At 43.0% G+C, this 19,053-nt stretch overlaps 1 protein-coding gene across 3 annotated transcripts; it reads left to right on the forward strand.

Moving 5' to 3' along the window:
• Positions 1-2,570: 2,570 nt before the first annotated feature.
• rnf217 (ring finger protein 217) lies at positions 2,571-18,993 on the forward strand. 3 transcript variants are annotated; one of them, XM_026142376.1, is made up of 7 exons: positions 2,571-3,743; positions 8,575-8,796; positions 9,808-9,972; positions 10,782-10,879; positions 10,966-11,072; positions 13,333-13,404; positions 14,878-18,993. In XM_026142376.1, the coding sequence occupies exons 1-7, from the start codon at positions 2,775-2,777 to the stop codon at positions 14,958-14,960; spliced, it is 1,716 nt and encodes a 571-aa protein (XP_025998161.1). In that variant the 5' UTR covers positions 2,571-2,774; the 3' UTR covers positions 14,961-18,993. The 3 variants fall into 3 exon arrangements, with proteins under 3 accessions (XP_025998161.1, XP_025998162.1, XP_025998163.1); XM_026142377.1 differs by having other exon boundaries at positions 10,969-11,072; XM_026142378.1 differs by lacking the exon at positions 13,333-13,404.
• The last annotated feature ends 60 nt before the right edge of the window (positions 18,994-19,053 follow it).

A 19,053-nucleotide genomic window follows, 5' to 3' on the forward strand; every position in this document is an offset into this window, starting at 1 on the left:
TAGTATTAGTATTCTATTCATAACTGGCCCAGTTTAGTCTTCTGCTGCTTCAAGGTTCAGTGTGTTGCTCATTCAGAGATGCTCTTCTGCTTACCCCGATTATAATGATTGATAATTAGGTTATTTTTGCCTTCATGTGAGCTCATAGCAGTCTGTCCATTCTCCTAAGACCTTTGGCATCAAGAAGACATTTTCACCCAGAGACCTTTTGCTTACTTGATAGTTTATCTTTTTCCAACCATTATCTGTAAACCCTAGCAATGCTTATGTCGGAAAACTGCAGCTGATCAGCAGATTCTGAAATATTCAGTGCACCCTGTCATCAACAACTACGCCTGTTTAACTCCCACATGCAGTCAAAACTGGGAAGCTGTTGTTCCTGTTCCAAAAAACTACAACAGTCATTTCAACATATCAATGTTAAAGGAAGGAATGACACATCTACCCACTTATATGGGAAAACATTCCCGGAGTGAGCAAGGCCAGTTAATTGTAAGGCTGAAGAAATGCTGAAGAATGCAAGTAGTTGAACTATTTTATACCCTGCACACTAGTTACTTTTTGACCTGTTTTGTGTAAAACAGCACCTTCCTGATTGGGTTTGAGGCCTTATGTAATAAACGTGCACTTGTAAAGATTTTTTTTCCTCTCTGAACATTGTTGGCATTCTCCATTAAAACCAATTGGGCACAACCAGAACAAGAAAACTAATTAGTGTGTGGCCCCAGCCCTGTGGCATTAATGAGAAGTTGTAACAAAGCTAACAACCCATTTTACAGGTACCCTACTTAGATTCATTTGAAAGTTCTACTGCAGTAAAAATGTGTCCATTCAAACTGCTTTCATTCTTCACTTTTCCTGATGAATTTTAACCAGAGCTGGATTTTTATAAAGAGGGGAACTGTGAGTGTGATGCAACAAAGAGTAAGTGGTCTACAACAAGTGCTATTGCTCGATTCTTTCTTCTCTGAGTTGTTATAATGATTTGCACAGCAGTACAAAGTGATGTATTCAGTTTCTTGTAAACGAAGCTGACAAAGATTCAGTATCTTGCTCAAGGACATTGCCACAGCAGATGCAGATACACAGCAATCTGAAGTTTTTTGTTCTCCTTCAATAAAATTTCCCAGAAATGAATTGCCCAAAGACCTGTTAGACTCTTGGGGGGGGGGGGGTACAGTAAGAAAATACAGACATTATCTGTATTTTTTTGTATTACAAAAACACATTATTATGAATTAAGATACACAAACCTTGGTCAGAAGGACTGTTAATATTTTTACATTACCAGAATGATGATTATATGCTTCAATGGTTTGGATTGTTCAGTAGTTATTGTAAAAATACAGACTAATGGCTTTTTACATTTATGAACATTTATGAAAAGCTGAAATGTGGCAGGAAAAAATAAATTAAATTATGGTCCAATTCTCTGTCGTAATGGGACAAAATGGAAAATTGTTCAGACAACAAATGCTCACGATTTTTAATGTTTTAATATTGTATTTGCTAAATGTGATCATAGCTCAGATTTTTTACAAGCAAAACTTATTAAACTGAACATTTTCTTTAGATTTACAAACAATAGTTATAAAAGAAGGCTGTAATTTTATATTAATTTAATGCTGAAATGTCAAAGAAATGTGATGGATTTTTTTCATTTAATTATTTTAACTGCACATTATAAGATCCAGCTGCAGAGCTGCAGTCGTTACAAGGACAGGTTGAAGAACCTACGAGGGCAGGGATGTCACTTGTTTTATACTATGTGCCGCATAAGAGGGCCGCTTTAATCTTAAGTGAAACTGAATGATAAATGTGTAAAATTACAAAAAAGGTTATGGCAGTTCATTGCACAGGTTGTCCTGTAATGATAAAAGATAAAGTTTCTGTTAAACTGTAGACTCGCTGTAGTAATGGAAACACATGAACTTTACTGTCTTGAAATTGTTTATCTGTTAGTTAAGTACTTTGGTGTAGTATGAATGTCAATGGGCGAGTCTTTATCAGGAAAAGCTGTAAAACCTATGAAATACAGTTAAAAGTTCAAAATCTGTGCACTCCTTCACATTTGCTAAAACTGTACAGTAGGCTGGATTGGGAGAAAAACAGATTTTTTTCTGTCTTTTCTTTTTACAGTAAAAATAATTTATTTCAACTAGTGAAAAAAAGAGGAACTTTCTGTCATTTAAATGTTTATCTATTACTTACTTTTTACTTCGTGGATGTTAATGGAGGAGGTCTTTATCAGTGGGAAACACAGTAAACGCTAAAAACCGATAAAAAAAAATAAAAAAACCCCTGAAAGCCATACATTTCACACCCGAGCCTCAACTCTCGCGGCCCGGTACCAAACGACTCACGGACCGGTACCGGTCCGAGGCCCGGGGGTTGGGGACCGCTGTTCTAAACCATCCAGTGGGCCAGATTAGAGTCTTTAGTGGGCCGATCCTGGCGTTATGTTTGACACCCATGTACAGAGGCCTAGGACAAAAAAACAAAATAACCAGTGGGCCAGCCCTTCTGGCTCCTCTTCCTCACACTAAGTACCGGGAGCACTGTTTTTATTTGGTGGCATAGATTAAAGGGGAGTTAGGCTCTCTCCGATCTCCACCACTAGGCTTTCCATCGGCCTATCGCTGCTCTCCTTCACGCTTACGACGACACCCGGAAGCAGCGACCTGACTGCTTTGTTTTGTTTTGGTAGTGGGAGTTGGGTGAGAGGCAGACAGACGAGCAGGCGGCGGTACGCATGGGAGAGAGCCGCTCTCTAAATGGGGAGAGCTAAATCGGGAATGGAAAATGACGGCCCGATAGCTGACGCCTGTAAAATGCCGAGTTTCATCAGCGGCATCGAGGAGGGGAGGGTGAAATTGTCCCGCAACCTGCCGACACAAACTTCCCTCACGGACGGTAAAGTTGAGCGGACGCTCGGAGATTTGAGCCGACGTGTCACCAGGTCAAACTCTCGGCTATCGCTGGACGAAAGCGACAGGGACCCGGGGGGGAAGGATGCGGAGGGCAACAACAACAACAACTGCAACGGCGGAGGGAGAGCGAGGAGGAGGGCGAGCGCTGTCGACATCCTGAGGAAGAATTTCGGGGATTCAAAATCTCCCTCTTTCCGTCTTAACAGAGGCAGTCGGATGCAGTACGGAGCCGAGCTTGAAAACCACGAAGGAAACGTTAACGACACTCAAGATTATGTACCTGATTGTAGCGGGTCTACAAAGTCGGACGTAGAAACGGGCGAAGCCGAGGTGGAAAACGAACCAACCTCGAGCGAGTTACCGAGTTTGGGTGTTCGGGCAGTTGAATTGTTAACCGTTACAGGTCAGCACCATCATACGTGTGACAACAGCGGCAGCACGGCCACTCCGGAGGGGTCTGTCGGTGCCAAAGAGCACGTCTACTGCACCGTTTACTGCATTGCCAACGACAGCCATAGACAAGACGCCGAAATCACGGACCGCTCCGATGACACGGTCGCACCAGACGCGTCAGAACGGGACTTGGAGACTGGGCAGGATGCGGGTTCGAGTCTCGAGCCGCAACCGTACACAGTGGACGACCTGGTGGATCCTTTCGGGGACTTGTCCCACCGGCTGTCCGCGGAGCAGGCCGGCGCCGAGGGTGCGATGCAGAGTTGCCGGGTGTGCATGGAAGAGAAAACCATCGCACCCCTGCCCTGCTGCAGGAAGGCCGTGTGTGACGAGTGTCTGAAACTCTACGTCAGCTCCCAGGTTGGTTGGGTTAGGGATCAGTGGGGGGGGTATCTCAGTGAAAACAAAAGGGGCCTGTCCCAGAAGCAGGCCTCGCTGGGTCGGTCAGCAGCAGCTGGCCGAGGTGTCCTTGAGCAGCAGTAACTTTGCAGTCTTCTCCGTCACACTTTTCTGGGGCTATATTTGGCATTTTATCCACATTTAGAAGCACGGGCTTGGCTTTCGAGCATACCAGGTGGTGACCCCCAACCCCACGTGTTTCGCATGCGTCCAAAAAGATCCACGTTAAGGGTTAATTAACGAGTGAGTGCGAGAATCTACAGGTCTTCTTGTCTTGTGATGAGTACTTTTTCGGTGAATCTGGGTCACAGACGCATGCCACACCAAAATTGGGACCTGGCAGCGGTGGTTTTCACAATAGAGGACTTTGTGAGAGCTCTTTGGCTTATTCAGCGTCTTTCTCTCAGGCTCTTTAAGAAGGATCCCACCTTCAGATAGAAGACCTTTATTCTTATGTGCATTAGTATGTCCAGTTGCATCCCAAAGGGGCACAAAGTGTGGGATCATCCCCTTCTGGGTTGATTCCTACATTCCCAGAATGCCTTTTGGTATCTGGAGGAATAAGATGGATAAAAACAGCTGCAGCAGTCAACACAGAAGCAACAACGTCATAGTTGACGAATGAGTTCTTCCACTATAATAAATATCAGTGTGGAGTCTCTGTTGCTTTATGCTGATCCATTAAGAGAATTAATAATTGATAGATTGATTACTCTCCAGTATAAACAGCTATCAGACTGCAGCACAAGGCACATTGCTGCTTCCTACCAGGCCTGCACGATGTAAGGAAGCTCTGCAGTGTTCAGTAACAGGGGTCAGCGCTGCCATGACTGTGTGACCTGTGATAAATAAGCAAATATAAAATTGTGCGTATTAGCAGTTATTTTCTGCTTTAATAGCTCCACTGCTAACACAGACCCCGAAACACTGACTAGTCCACTGAACAGATAAATTAAATAACCGTTTATTGTACATGTTCACTGCACTGACAGTAAAATTACAATTTGCCAGCCCGCGATGCTTTCTACCAGAGGTAAAGTGTTTCAGGATGGATTTTCTGCCTTTTTGTGGCTTCTTCATCAGGCTGTTCTGGTCAGCAATCTTTCAGTCATAATCCCTGATGCTTTTGCAGCCCAGGGAGGAGCTGCACTCTCATCTCCTTGCTACTGTTGCCAAGATTGGCTTTAATCTGTGTAGATAACACACTTTTTATCAGTCATTGAGGCTCATTTTTATCTGCAGTTGCCTTGCTTTGATAACAGGGCATGAACATTCATGCAAATACAGAACCAAGCCGGCTCTCTGATGAGCACACTGTGAATTATTTTATTATTATTTTTTTTAAAAGGGTCATGTACATTATCCTGTGGAGGTGGAATTTTTAGCACACATGCTTGGCGCTTACCCTCAGTAGAAGCGGTATGTCAGATGGATGTGGTCACAGACACTTGGGAATTGGTGGTTTTTTTTGTTTTGTTTTTCTGTGTTTTTGTTTTTGCTCCTGGGATCTTGGTCAGGCTTTGCAGGATGGATGGATGTTGCACTGAACCGCTGCCAGCCGTGTTGTTATGACAGTTGTTATAACAGGGATTAAACCTGCAACTTTCCTGTTGTGCTAAATAAAGACCTAATGAAATCTAGGCAGTGTAATCGCTTTCATTTCCAAGGTTATATGTATCAGGACATTAGCATGTTCTTAAATGAACACCAGCACACGATATATTACACTGTGTTGTCATTTATATAACAAAAATTAAGCCAAAATGCAGAAGCAGAGTGTGAAAAGCTGAGTATCCTACGTGATTCAGTGGAGTCACCTTTAGCGGCAGTAAATTGAAGTGTTTGTTTTCTGTTTGTCTCACATGATTGTGGAGGAACTTTCAGCCCGTTGGTCTTTACAATGGTCATTTCAATCAGGTCGAGGTCTGGACTTTGGCTGGGCCATTGCAACACATTGATTCTTTTCTTTTTCGGTCATCATGCTGTAGATTTGCTGCTCTGCTTGAGATCATTGTCTTGTTGGTGATCCAGTTTGAGCCAAGCTTCAGCTGTTGCACTGATGTTCTCACATTTCACTCTAGAATACTTTGGTGTACAGAGGAGTTCGTGGTTGACTCAAATCATCACCCCTCCATCATCAGTTGTTATGAGGTGCTGATAGGCTGTGTTGGGTTTTTGAAAAATGTGGCACTTTAGAGTCTGAGAAGTTGAACTTGTTTTTTAGTTTTTGTTTTGGGGGGTCAAACGTTGAGGTGAATGCGCTGCATCATCCACTCCTGGGAAAAATCTCTTCAACATTTTACATGTTTAGTCTTTCTCAGTGTGGGATGATGGGTTCCAGATTGTTTGGAAATGGCCTTATAACCTTTTCCAGGCTAACGGGCAGCAGTAGTCGCTCCTCTGAGATCATTACTGATGCATGTTAAGACACAGCTGAATGCTTCAGACCAGCAAACTGCCAGAACCTCTGCTTTCATAGAGGTGCTCGCACTTCCTAAAGATCCATTAATGGGGTTCATTTGATTACCAGCACCTGGCTGCTACTTACCCGCTTAGACATATGACAGAAGCAGTATGGGTCTTATTTAGTTTTTCATACACTGCGTCTCAATTTTAGCTTAGTGTTATTAAACAAATAGTGACGAGAGGTTTCATGAGGTCAGATTAACTATGGGAAAACCCTATGAGCCAAAACCTCAGGCTTCACATTGCCCATAATAGTAAGTTCTAGACATTATTTTGTACTCTGTGCTCTGTATGATGTCAGCAAAAGTGGAAATCCCTAATCAATCATCTCAGGGACACATCCACCCATCTGCTCTTCAAATGTTCAGTTCAGCAGAGGCAGGCACTCAGCTGAAAGTCGGCTTAAAGGGAACAGGAAGAGAGCGCTAAAACAGTTTTTTCATGCAGTTGATAAGCTGGCTGAACCTGTGAGACAAATTGTTTTACTGTGAATTCGATTCAGCTTTATTTCTATAGCACCAATTCACAACAACAGCCACGTCAAGGGAGTTTATATTGTAAGGTAGAGACCTGACAATAATACAGAGAGTACCCCAACAAGCAAATAGCCCCCTTTGAGCAAGCACTTGGTGACAGTGGGATGGAAAAACTCCCTTTTAACAGGAAGAAACCTCTGGCAGAATTAGGCTAAGGACGGAGCAGCCATCTGCCTTGACTGGTTGGGTATGAGGGAAGGGGGACAGGGCTGTGAATCGTGCAAAGCTACCCCAGTAGAGTACAGAATACAAATACTGAATCACAGATTGCCAAACACAGGTCCCTTTTAAAGCCTCCTACATTCCTAAACACTTACTACCAGTTGTTTTACTTTAAGGCAGCATGATCTCATTTTGGTCCACGTCATGCTGACATCATCTGCTGCTCTTACGAATCTGTTATTCAAAGCTGGATGTAACCCAATGCTGTTAGTTTACAACCCAGCCTCAGTCAGCTAGTTTTCAAATACGTGCAGCACGTGGCAGTTTACGTGCTCGGACTGGCTCAGGTAGGTGAACGGTTCACTGCTTATGTGGTAAAATCAGGTTTCTGGTTATATTTGATTATGTTTTCACTCAAGACATTAAAACCACAGAACAAAGTCACCTGTATTTTCAGCAGACCACACTCTGTGACACGTGGAGGTGAGAAATAACCAGTCAAACCAGTCTGTGCTGGTCATCCCTGCGCTGCTGTTGTGGCAACAATATCAATATAGCTTTGGATGATATATGCTAACTTTATATGCAATATTGGGTTTTTGAGGGGTGGGTGATATGGGTGTGACACCATCAGAAGTTGATGCTATTGTGCTTTGTTTTCGGCCTGCCATTTCTCACACACACACACAAAGGGAGAAAAGACCTGATCATGTGTCAGTATAACAGGTCTCGCAGGGTTTGATGGATTTAATGTGTTGAGGAGACAGAGAGAGCGAAAAATGAGGAAATGAAAGATGAATGGAACTAGAGAAGATCAGCCCTAGCTGGGAGGAAGCACATTGAAAAAAGTTTGAAACGAAAGATGGTAAAAGAATAGGAGGCAATATTTCCAGTGGGATTTGAGTTGTCTCTAATCCTGCCCGTGACATTTACTGCATCACATACTGCATTATAGGCAGGGTTAGATGAGATGAGTTTGTGTTTGCCGGACATTTGCACATAGCACTGTAAAGGCTAAATTAATGACTCATGATAATAACAGATTGTGAAATTTCCAGGATTACATGTCAGCCTCCTGAAATTGCTTAGTCAGACAGTCAAAATATCCGGCTCACCTTTTGGTGAGCAGGTTTGTTTACCTTAGCCTCACACGCCTTCAAGAGAAGTCTAAATAAAAGAGTGCACTTCTTCCAGAGTGCGTGACCTTATGGTTAGTTAGTGTTTTACTGGATCACCAGACTGTGGTTCAGTTCCACTCAGAGTTACCAAGTTCCAGGCACTCACGCTGCACTAATGTGCCCACGTGCACACGCTTTGTCGTAGATTAACCTCCAGCGGCTGCACGACCTCCCTCTGCCCCTCAGTCCTTCTGGTCTTTGGTGAATTATTTACCATCTCTCATCAGTGGTGTAAATATATTCAGCATGTAGATTTGGGCCAGAGAAACACACCATAACAAACCGCCGAGTGGTGACACACATTTTATGAAGCTTACCGATTTCTTTGTGGAGCCTTTGACAGGTTTATCAGTAACATTTAAAAGTAGAACACCCTCCTCTGAGCCTCTGCGTGCATTAAAAGCAGCTTTTTCCACGATGCCATGTCATCTGTCTGTGTTCTTTCCCCAGGTGCGAGTGGGGAAAGCTCTTATCAGCTGTCCGATCACGGAGTGTAGTGGCAACCTGGAGGAAGGACTGGTGATTTCCCATTTGACCAAAGAGGAGGTGGCAAAATATCGTTACTTCTTGGAGCTGAGTCAGCTGGATTCGAGCACAAAGCCCTGCCCCCAGTGCAGTCAGTTCACTTCTCTCAAGACGCACACCCCCAACCGCTCCGAGCACAAGTATAAAGTAAGTTGACGTGCCGGCGTTGACAGTTGCCGTAATGTTGTACAGTAAAAAGGGATGCTCGCAGCGAGTCGCAGTGAGCTGTGTGATTAAAAAGAAGTGCCTCGTGCCGCTGGTGTGTGCACTAGGCAACAAAAGCAGAGCTGGGGTAAAAGTAATTGCTTTGGTTAACTGCGAGTGGATCAAATCAGATCCCAAGCCTTTATTCACGTCAAGAGCAACAAAGACCAGGGTCCCCTATTGATGTATGATTTTATTTGTTCAACCGAAACCACATCCATAGTTCACATCTGCACAGAGATATTTGCTGCTTATCGTTTCCCATCTCTCTTCCCCCATTCCCTGTCATCTCCCTACTGGCAAACTCTTATATTTAGGAATAAAATGCCTCACAATCCTGGGGAAAAAAACAGGCAAATTCAAAAACCTAAAGGTCTTAAATAATACTTTTGTGTGATGTGTGTTTATTTGTGTATTATAATGTCAAATGCTCTTATGAAATTGGGCAGAGTTTTAAAATAATAAGGTAATCAGTGGGAAGTAAGACCTAAGCCTTGGTTTCCAGCCTGTGCCTATCTGACATCAGCTCGACATATATTTTCCTCTTGTAGTCATCTATTACACAGCTGGAGGTGTGGGTTTGGGTGAGCCCTCGGTGAGAAGGCGGAGCTTAAAAGCAGCAGGTTCTGTTTGCTGAAGCCAGGCGAGGGGGAACCAATCAAAAGGGGCTTTCTGGAGTTCCATGCTTTAGGAGACAGGAACTAAAAGATCAGATCGGTTGGAAAATAGATAAACCTGGGATTTCATTAAGGGTCATGTGTATATATGAATATAAATAACTGGCTACTAAAATAATGCATTTTGGTTTAAGGATTAATAGCCTGTACTAAATCTGCACCTCTGCTCAAAAGTACCACATTCAATGTGATTGGTCAAACTGCAGTTGTCCATTTTTAAGGCTAAGCATGTTGGTTATTTGTGGGTAAACATGTCTGTCTTCTGTCTCCTCTGCAGATCCAGTGTAGCAATTGCCAGTTTGTGTGGTGCTTTAAATGCCACGCACCTTGGCACGACGGGCTCAAATGCCGCGACTACAGGAAAGGAGACAAGCTGCTACGTACCTGGGCGAGCGTCATTGAGCACGGACAGAGAAACGCCCAGAAATGCCCCAAGTGCAAGGTGAGACACTGATGAACGACACACGCCACAAGCTTTTAGTTTCCAACATTTTGGGAAGAGGACTCCTGAAAGCAGCCACAGTGTCTGTAAACAGAAAGGGATTTGACTGATGGAGGGTGTTATCGGTGTAGATGAATGAATCAATGAAGGTTAAGAAGCATTGAAGCAGCTGTAGATGATGGATGGAGCGCTGTAGAGAACAGGATGGATGCACAGATGTAAAAAAAAAAAAAGCAAAAAAAAAAAAGCACGTGTGGCAGCGGCAGTCCACGCTGAAAAATGATGGCCATGTGTGTTGCACAAAACCATATCTGGTAGACTCACTGGCATCTCCCTGCTAGCCATAATACCAGCCTGGTCTTATCGTGCAGTCTCATTACGACCAAGTTGGTCTATGCAATATCTAATTTGACTGTCAGATGACTAAAGGAAGACATAAATTAAGCTAATTACCGGTATATGGGAACTGTTTGCTCACAGCAGTAAACACTTTCCATCTGTGTTTGTCACACTGGTGCTCCATGGCTCTGGAAGCAGGAAGAGGAGCTCATGTTTGATGAAGACAGCAGATTGGTGTCAAGTAAAAGAAGCTGCTCAAAGCTAGTTATTGCTGAGGTTATAGAAAGTCTGCTCCCTGATGCGTACTGCTGATGTACTGTACTACTGCGGATGCTGTTAGATGCTTATAGTGTACAGCTCGAAACCGAACGAGACTTCAGGTATTGCACTAAAGCGATAGTGGATAAGCTGCACTATTGAGATTCAGTTAATGTTACATCACCTCTCTTTGTTTTAATCTTCGTCTGTAGATTCATATTCAGCGTACGGAGGGATGCGATCACATGACCTGTGTGCAGTGCAACACCAACTTCTGTTACCGCTGCGGAGAGCGCTACAGACACCTGAGGTGTGTTGTGCTCCACTTTCTTCATTCTGGCTGCTTTGTCCGCCCATCTCTTCTCTCCGATTTCATCTTTCGCTTCATTTTGCCAGCAGATTTTTTGGGGACCACACATCCAACCTCAGTGTGTTTGGCTGCAAGTATCGCTATCTCCCCGATAAACCTCATCTGAGACGGCTAATTAGAGGCTCTGTCTGTGGTAAGTTGCTGCGTGTAATTGATAAAGAGATGTTTTCATAGCATGTTTGCTCTTTTCAGCTATAGTGAGCTTTATGCTAACACAGCTGCATGTCTACAACTAGGAGTGGCCCGTTATGGCAGTTACCGTGTGTTCTGCCACAGATTTAAACAACAGAGCTGTTTGCTCAAGCTGTGATGAGAGTGAACTCTGGTCACTGGCTTTGTCACACAACAGTAGTGTCAGACTAGGACAATGTCCTCTGCTCGTTACACAAGTGTGTGCAAGACGAGTAACAGACACCTTACATCCAGAAAACTCAGGGGAAGTACCGTATGTGTGCTTGACTGCACCGTACCCCAATTTTCTACTTTCAAGTAATGTGTTGATGCTTTGGACAGTTGGACAGTGCTTTTGAAATTACAGAGAACCAGTACATTCCCTGAAAGTTTCAAGAATATTATTGGAAATGATTTCTTTTCCCTCATATGTACAGCACAAGGTTTCATTTAGCTGTTGTGTCCAAGTTTCAAATGTCAAGCTGTCGAAGTATTTGGAGGTAGTCCTCCTTCTTTATTATCCCATGCGCTTTGTGCAGTGTATGGAGTGCCAGTGCAGCTGCTACTACCACCGTGCTTTACTCCTGCTATCAGACCTCCTGTAATTGAGGCAAAATAACTCACTCTTTGTTTTGTCTGATCATGAAACTTTTCTCCAGAAGGCACTTGTCCTTGTAGCTGTAAATTTCAGTCGAGTTTGAAAGTGTTGATTTTTTAACTTTTGGAAAGCATCCTCTCAGTTCCTGGTGATGTAAAACTTCACTGTGGACAGTTACCTGTTTACGGCAGGGTTGAGCCTTGATGGTTCCTGAACATCCTAACCAATCCCCTCTCATCTGAGGGTGACAGTTTGGGTCTTCAAAGTGGCACAAATGCTTGTACTGAAAGTATAGTTGTTTGAACCAATCTGGAGTTGTTTTTGGCCTCTTGTTAGAAAATGAAGGTGTGTTTTCCTCCACGGATAAGTCTCCATTTTGAAACACAGTATGACCGAGATTTACAAAATACGCTTAATTTTTATTTTGGTGTGACCTGAAATGAGTGATTGAGCCTGTAAATTCAATCAGGGTTAGCGTTAGGTGCCTTTGAGTTGCAGTCTTTTTAATGGCCAGCAGGGGCCGACTCCTGTGGCTGCACAAAGATCTTTGGCTGTAAAGAAGTGTGTGGACAAACAGCCCTCGCCTGCTGTTTCTCTGTGACCTCAGTCATCACGCTCCTGTTGACTTTATCATCATCATCATCATCATCACCTTTATTTATGGTCTAAGTTGTTACTTTCAGGTCATACTGAACAAAACACGCAGTCCATTTTGTAAATTATGGTCATTCTGAGAGTCAGAAAGGAGGATGATCCAGGCTATCCTCATGTGCTAAGGACTTGTTGATCACAAGTCAGCTTCACAGTCAGATCGGCGCCTTGAAACCACAGCGAAGACGCTCAGACTGAGGCTTTATAACCGTCTATGGGCTGCACTGAAGCAGGAAGAATTAGTAGGGATACTCCTTACCACGTTCAGCATCCTGTCTTAGTGTTTTAGCGCGATTGCTAAGAAGTATTAAACACAGAGAAGAATAGAGGTATTTGTACTTTTAACAGTTTGAAGCTATTACAGTTTGGATCAGAGTGGCGGAACAGCCGGAATTAAGCAGACTTGCCATCCCTAAAGCTCCACTGCTTGCATCACTTTAATGAAAAAGCCTTTCCTGGGGCTCCTGCACTTAGAAACCAGATTCTCTGGTTTCTAAGTGATTGATGTGAATTCACCACCCAATAACAACAGAAGTGAACATATCCACATCTACCTCTGTACTTCATTCGTGAGATTCCTGATGAAGCATGATTAGAATCACATATCAGATGTTCATTCTTATTATCCATTCACGGTTATCAAATACATGCAATCCCCTCTGATAGCTCTCTTTCACTCTGCTCTCAGCGACAGCTTCAGCTCGTTATGTCAGCAGGGTGCCCGTGAACCGGGAGCTAATTTGTCGCTTAACACGAGCCACTGGCCCATTACAGCGCTCATAACTGCTCTCGTGCCATGCACTGCTAGCGGCAAAGATGTAGCATTTAATAAAGAACATTACACTGCGGATGAAGTAATTTGTAGTTACAGTAACTTCCATCCCGCAGCTATTCACCGATGACCAAATGTCGCAATTTATGAAGAGAAAAAAAAATGACAATCATCTTTTCCTCTGCCTGTGTCTCTCTGCAGCCTCTAAGGTGCTGATAGCTCCTGTGGTCATTCTGCTGGTCGTGGTGCTCGGAGCTCTCGCACTGGTGATAGGTAACATATTACAAACACACGTGAGCTCTAATCTGCTTCGGTGAGAGCATTTAACACTTATCAGCGAGATGGTTCGCCTTGTTGTTTTCCTCCAGGCTGCTAAGGAGCTCTCTTATCATCTGTTTTCGGTCATGGGCATCTTTTTATTTTCTGTAAAAGTTCACTTTTTCTGTTCAAAAAGGACAAAGCTGTTGATCCAGAGAAACACTATAATGGAGTAACTATTGCTTCCTGGAAGGACAGGACTGTGCAAGTGTTTAGTCACCCCTAATTTCTTTGTATTTGGCTTCCAATGAACAAAGCTTTCTAGTAACTTTTTATGGTGGTTTTGAGCATCAGTTCTCTGGGCTTTCTGAAGGTTGTCATAGGACATTGGGCTGCTTCTTCACTCTTTTTCAGTCCAGTCCCTGTACCTGACCTGAAGCTTAAAAATATAGCTAACACAAAGGATGAACTAGAGTTCAGTGTCTACACAGAAGAGACAACCTAGCAATGGACCAATTTCAGTTTTATCTTTAAAATTTGCACTTTGTTATAGCAAAAACATATCATTTGTTCCTATTTTTTATAGATAAGAAAGATAAGGCAGTTTCACAGGTATGAAATAATATTTTTGCACCAGCAAAGTGATTCCCAAAGAGATTTTAGCTGGAAGTTGTGCCCCTAAAGATTTGAGGGAGACGAGATTTACAGCGGATGAACAGTAACTTAAGAAATAGCTAGAAATTCAACACAGACCTGACAAGAGGGACCCGAGAGATGCAGCTCCCCTTCAGAATTTTTTTTCACTGAAGCCTCATCTTCATTTTGCAGCATGAAAATGATCCCAAACACACTGCCAATGCAGTAAAAACATATCCTGATTTAAATAAAAAGCACACAGTGGAACACTATCAGTCATGGAACAAACGTCAGCCAACATCAGCATAAGAGCTTTAAATGTCCTTCTAGAAGAACTATTCCTAAAGACTACTTAAAGAAAGCTGCCTAAGAGAGTTCAGTCTGTGTTGAAGAACAAAGGTGGTCATGCCAAATATTGACTTTAAAGCCCTTTAAGCTTCGTGTATGTTTGCAGGTTTTAATTCATTGCTCCAGTTTTCCCTGCAAAATATAAAGAAATGAGGAAGGTCAGGGGCTCAAGACTTGCACAGTGCTGTACATTTGTAGGAACATCCAGCTACAGACTAATCAGACTGCACTGTGAACTGCTCATGCCTCAGCTGACCTGTAGTTATTAGTGTAATTATTGTTAATCTGTTTCCTGCGTCTGTAAGTCCGACTGATGGTCCTCTGCAGACTGATAGTCATGCTGGCGGGTTCATCATTAATAGAATCAGTGTTGTGCTGCCGTCTCTCTCCGATGCCTTTCAGCTCCACATTTGTTTGCAGCGCTGCACAACAGAGAATATTTAATGCTTGTAGATAAGACAGCGGTTTGACCTCTCTTGCACTTTCTGCCTTCTCTGTTTGTAGGGTTGGTTGTTTTCCCGATTTATTACGTGTGCAAGAAGAGGAAGAAGCAGCAGCGCACCAGAGGCTCCGGACGATGGATCTGAAGCTCGTCCTTCTTTCCACGCAGACCTCACACACACACACACACACACACACACACACACACACACACACACACACGGTTTGGAAAGACAACACCCGCACCTCCTCAGGGACAGACCTCCCAGCCTGAGTCATCACAAAACTCTTGAGATGAGCAACACAAACTAAACACTGGCAGTTAGGAAGGACCTCAGGTGGAATGATGTACCTAAATCTATAACGTGAGGACTACATGAATGCACATCTTTACATCTGGATTATTGCTCTCAAGTGGGACTACTGCAAAATGAATGCTGGATATTTACGCAGAAGAGTAATTTAAAAAAAAAAAAAGTTAAAAAAAAGAAAAAAAGCAACCCCCCCCCCGATCAGCTGCTGTCTTGCACAGTGCTCGTCACATAGAGGATGTTAAATGCAGGAACTTCTGAGGACTTTCTTGGATACACTGCAGGAAGTTTAAATCAGTGCACATTTTCCACGAATGTCACACTTTTTATTTCATTATTTTAAAGGAGAACAACCATAAATCGCAGCTTAAACAGCTGCAGTTTGGTTTGCGCCCTTGCTTTCCTACCTGCAGTTAGTTTGACGCTGAGATGTAGGAATACTGTGGACACGAGGCTTTGATTGTGTCGGATACCGGTAATTATGAAGGTGCCAGAAATGCCGGCTGCACGGTGATAGCAGAGCCTCGCGGATGAAAAAGAAGGAAATACGTTTTTATTCATTTGCAAAGGTTGTTTTTGCCGCTGTTGGCTGCAGGAAAAAAGGGTGAGAAATGGAAATGAATTTGAAACAAGCACTGATATCAAGTTCTCACCGATGCAACGCAAGCTGGACCTCAATTTTTCCCAGCGTAGGTCAGATATTTGGAAAAATTTCCATCGCAGTTTGAGTATCTGGCAAACCGACAGCGTGGACAATAATGTCAAAGGAAGGATGATACTTGACTATTCTGGGTAACAGCGACTGCCTCTCAAATTCTCGCTAGAAGGTTTGAAGATTGGGTGTGTACCCAACCTTAAGAGTGACGTCTGGTGTTAAAGACCGCACACACACTAACACACACGAAAGTGAAACTTTGGAAGGCCCTTTGGAGTTCTAACAAGCCTCTGTTGTTTTCTGTTATGGTTTTCCATCAAACCTTCATCCTGTCTGTCCCCGTCTCTCTTGCTGTCTTTTTGTCCCACCTCTCTGTCTGTCTGTCTGAGCTGATGCTGGTTTACACTCTCCCTCTCTGCATGGCATGTTGTTTCCAGTGAGCCTACATGCTGTATGCCAGTATCTGCATCATCAAAAAAAAAGGAGCTGCTGTGCCAAAACAAAGCGCTGAATATGGCGGGATAGACGGTTTACCGTTTCCCTTTGTTATTTGTTTTGTTTTTATTGTTCTTTTAGACGTGAACTTTTGCAGGGGTGTCGATTAGGTGTAATGGAGTGTGCACAAGAAATGGGGATCAAAACAAGCTGTAGAAGTACGGTAGATAGTTGGAAAGTGCTCAGAAGACCAGAAACTGACTGAAAAGACAGAGAATAGAATGTAGAGTTAGGCCCGCGGTTTACCAAAGAGCTAAACAGGGTGTTATTGTTCTTAAGGTCATCCAGTTTATTTGGATGTCAGCTGTATATGGATCAGTTTTGTGTTTGGTTTTTTTTGTTTGTTTGTTTGTTTGTTTGAAGCTGTCTGCCTGCTTGACAGTTTGGATAGTGACAAAGCAGTTTTGATGCAAACCTCTGAATTCATTCGCACTGGCACGAGAGAGAGTGCGCACAGCGAGTGCTGCCAGGAAACGACAGATTTTTAAGAGCTTTAAAGGTCGCCACCTGGCAGCAGTCAGCCAGCTGCTCTCTCCACTTATCCTGTCACTCTTTTTGTTTTTTGCTTTATTTCATTTTTTTTTTATATATACCTTTGATGCCTCGTGATTGTCCTTTAACATCTTTTGTCCGTGCCGCTGCCCCGTGAGGTGTGACTGGACTCTGACCTCAGCTGTGAGTGGATGTGGAGAGGCGGGTGATTACAGTACAGGTGGAAAGTTTGTGTCTGTGCATCCGTAGCAGTTGCTGTCGGAGCGAATATTACAGCACGTTTCATCACTGAAGCAGATGATTGGATGATTTGCAGTGCAATGCCATTAACTGGGATTTATCCCATGACCTGATCTCTTTTCTACATCTGGGAGTTAACACATACAACGTGTCAGCTGTAGGCGCAATATACATACACAGATTGTTACACACCCGATCTGAACAACCACAACAGGGTCACGATTCTGGGTTTGAATCTGTTCTCAGGAAGTTTGCTTTTCTCTTCACTGTAACCCAGAGACTCCCATCTTACCTGAGCTGTGCCACAGATATCCTCAACTGCACTCTAGAGTCGCAGCTCTTCCTGATGCCTGGAGCTTCAGGGATTAGAAACCCTGGTTTAAATTCCAGGAAGTAAAACCACTGTAGTGTCAAAAGAAGATCAAACTGTCTGGGTGCAGCCGCCACTGTCCGGTCTGCACTCTGGTCACGGGTTAAACCTGTACATTACAATATGTATTAGTAAATCAGCAGCATGGAGGCGGGTGTGCAATGAATGGGCCAAACTGAATGCTTTTAACATTTACTCACATGCATTTCATGCAGGCACGTTTCAGCTACACTGGTGTATTGAATTGCTGCTTGTTTTTTTTGTTTTTTTTTTTAAGTTATTAAATGATTGACAGAGAATATGTCCTTTAGACTATTGTCCTTTAGCATTTTCCTAAATTTAAATTTTTTCTTTAATGGTTAGCTCGTAGAAAAAAAAAGATGGCAAATTTGCCTTTTGTTTTTGGGGTTTTTTTGTAAATACAGATAATTGAGGTCTTATGGGATGGTTCTTTTCCATGTCACATCAGGTTTTTACCCTTTTATACACATCTGTGTTGCATAACTCTGCCCAGTGCTAATGCCATGCAGAAATCCCATCTTTGTTGTTACTGTTGTTGTGTTACTATAGCCAGGAGCTCTTTGGTTAAAGCTGTAACCAGAAGCTGCTCTGTATATTCATTTAGTGACATTAGAGTTGTTTCAGGTCATGATTTTTTTCCCCTTGCTGGGAAGCATTGGCTGGTTGACACCCATGGTCTTTGTTTTGTTTATATGACATTCCCGGTTTTATTGGCATAAATATGCAATGGTGCCTTCACATCAACAATAGATCAGATTACCAACTTTTTATTCAGGGTCCTGCAAATATTACAGACAAGGGTGCAGTCTTATCAGCCTGCTGTTGTATGTGTTATTTATTAGAACAGTTAATAGAGCAGTACAACAGGCTTCTTGATGTAAAATAAATTTGTCTGAAACTACTGTTGAAGGAATATATATTTATGGATGTCTTACCCATACCACACAGAAGATATGCAGATGACTCAGTGTTTTCCTGCTAAAAATATGTTTTATAGCTTCAGATTAAACTAAACTTCTGAAATTTTATAAGTGCCACAATGCAGTGGGTTTCGCTACATCCCAAATACTCTTTGTACCTTTTTGCACAAGTTACTCTGTCACCATGTTTCCGACTCGCTCTTTGGATTAATTCGAGGAGGCTATTGCACTCATCAGATGAATATAATTTAAGGCCAACACGGGACTAACCCTGTCTCGATGAAAGAGTTAATCACGCCAAAAAAAAAACGATTTCAGTGTCATTTCAGCATAAGTTTGACTCAGGACAAGTGATGTTGCAATATGGTGGTGTACTATCAGTAACATCGGGTTGGGTTTTCCCTATCTAGACATGCAAAGTTGTTGGAACGACAACAGCAGCAGGTTTATGTGTACACGCCACACAGTTATCCACGGGTATTCCTATTCAAGGAAATGTTAGAGACGCTTGATGAGTATGTTCCTTGTTTTCACCAGGAAAACCTTCTTCCACCTGCTGAAACATCTGCTAGTAATATTTGTTATTGTTGCTCACTTAGCCAGGCACAAACACTGTTTTCTCCTGAACATTTGCTTTATTAACGGAGAATAAAGTAAAGTAAGTCAAATGCCAAAGTGCCCCGGTTTGCCTGATTCTTTTTTATATTAACGCATCACCGAAACACTCTGCTTCTT

Source organism: Astatotilapia calliptera, chromosome 15 (genome assembly GCF_900246225.1).
Source record: "Astatotilapia calliptera chromosome 15, fAstCal1.2, whole genome shotgun sequence".
Classification (NCBI taxonomy): Eukaryota; Metazoa; Chordata; class Actinopteri; order Cichliformes; family Cichlidae; genus Astatotilapia; species Astatotilapia calliptera.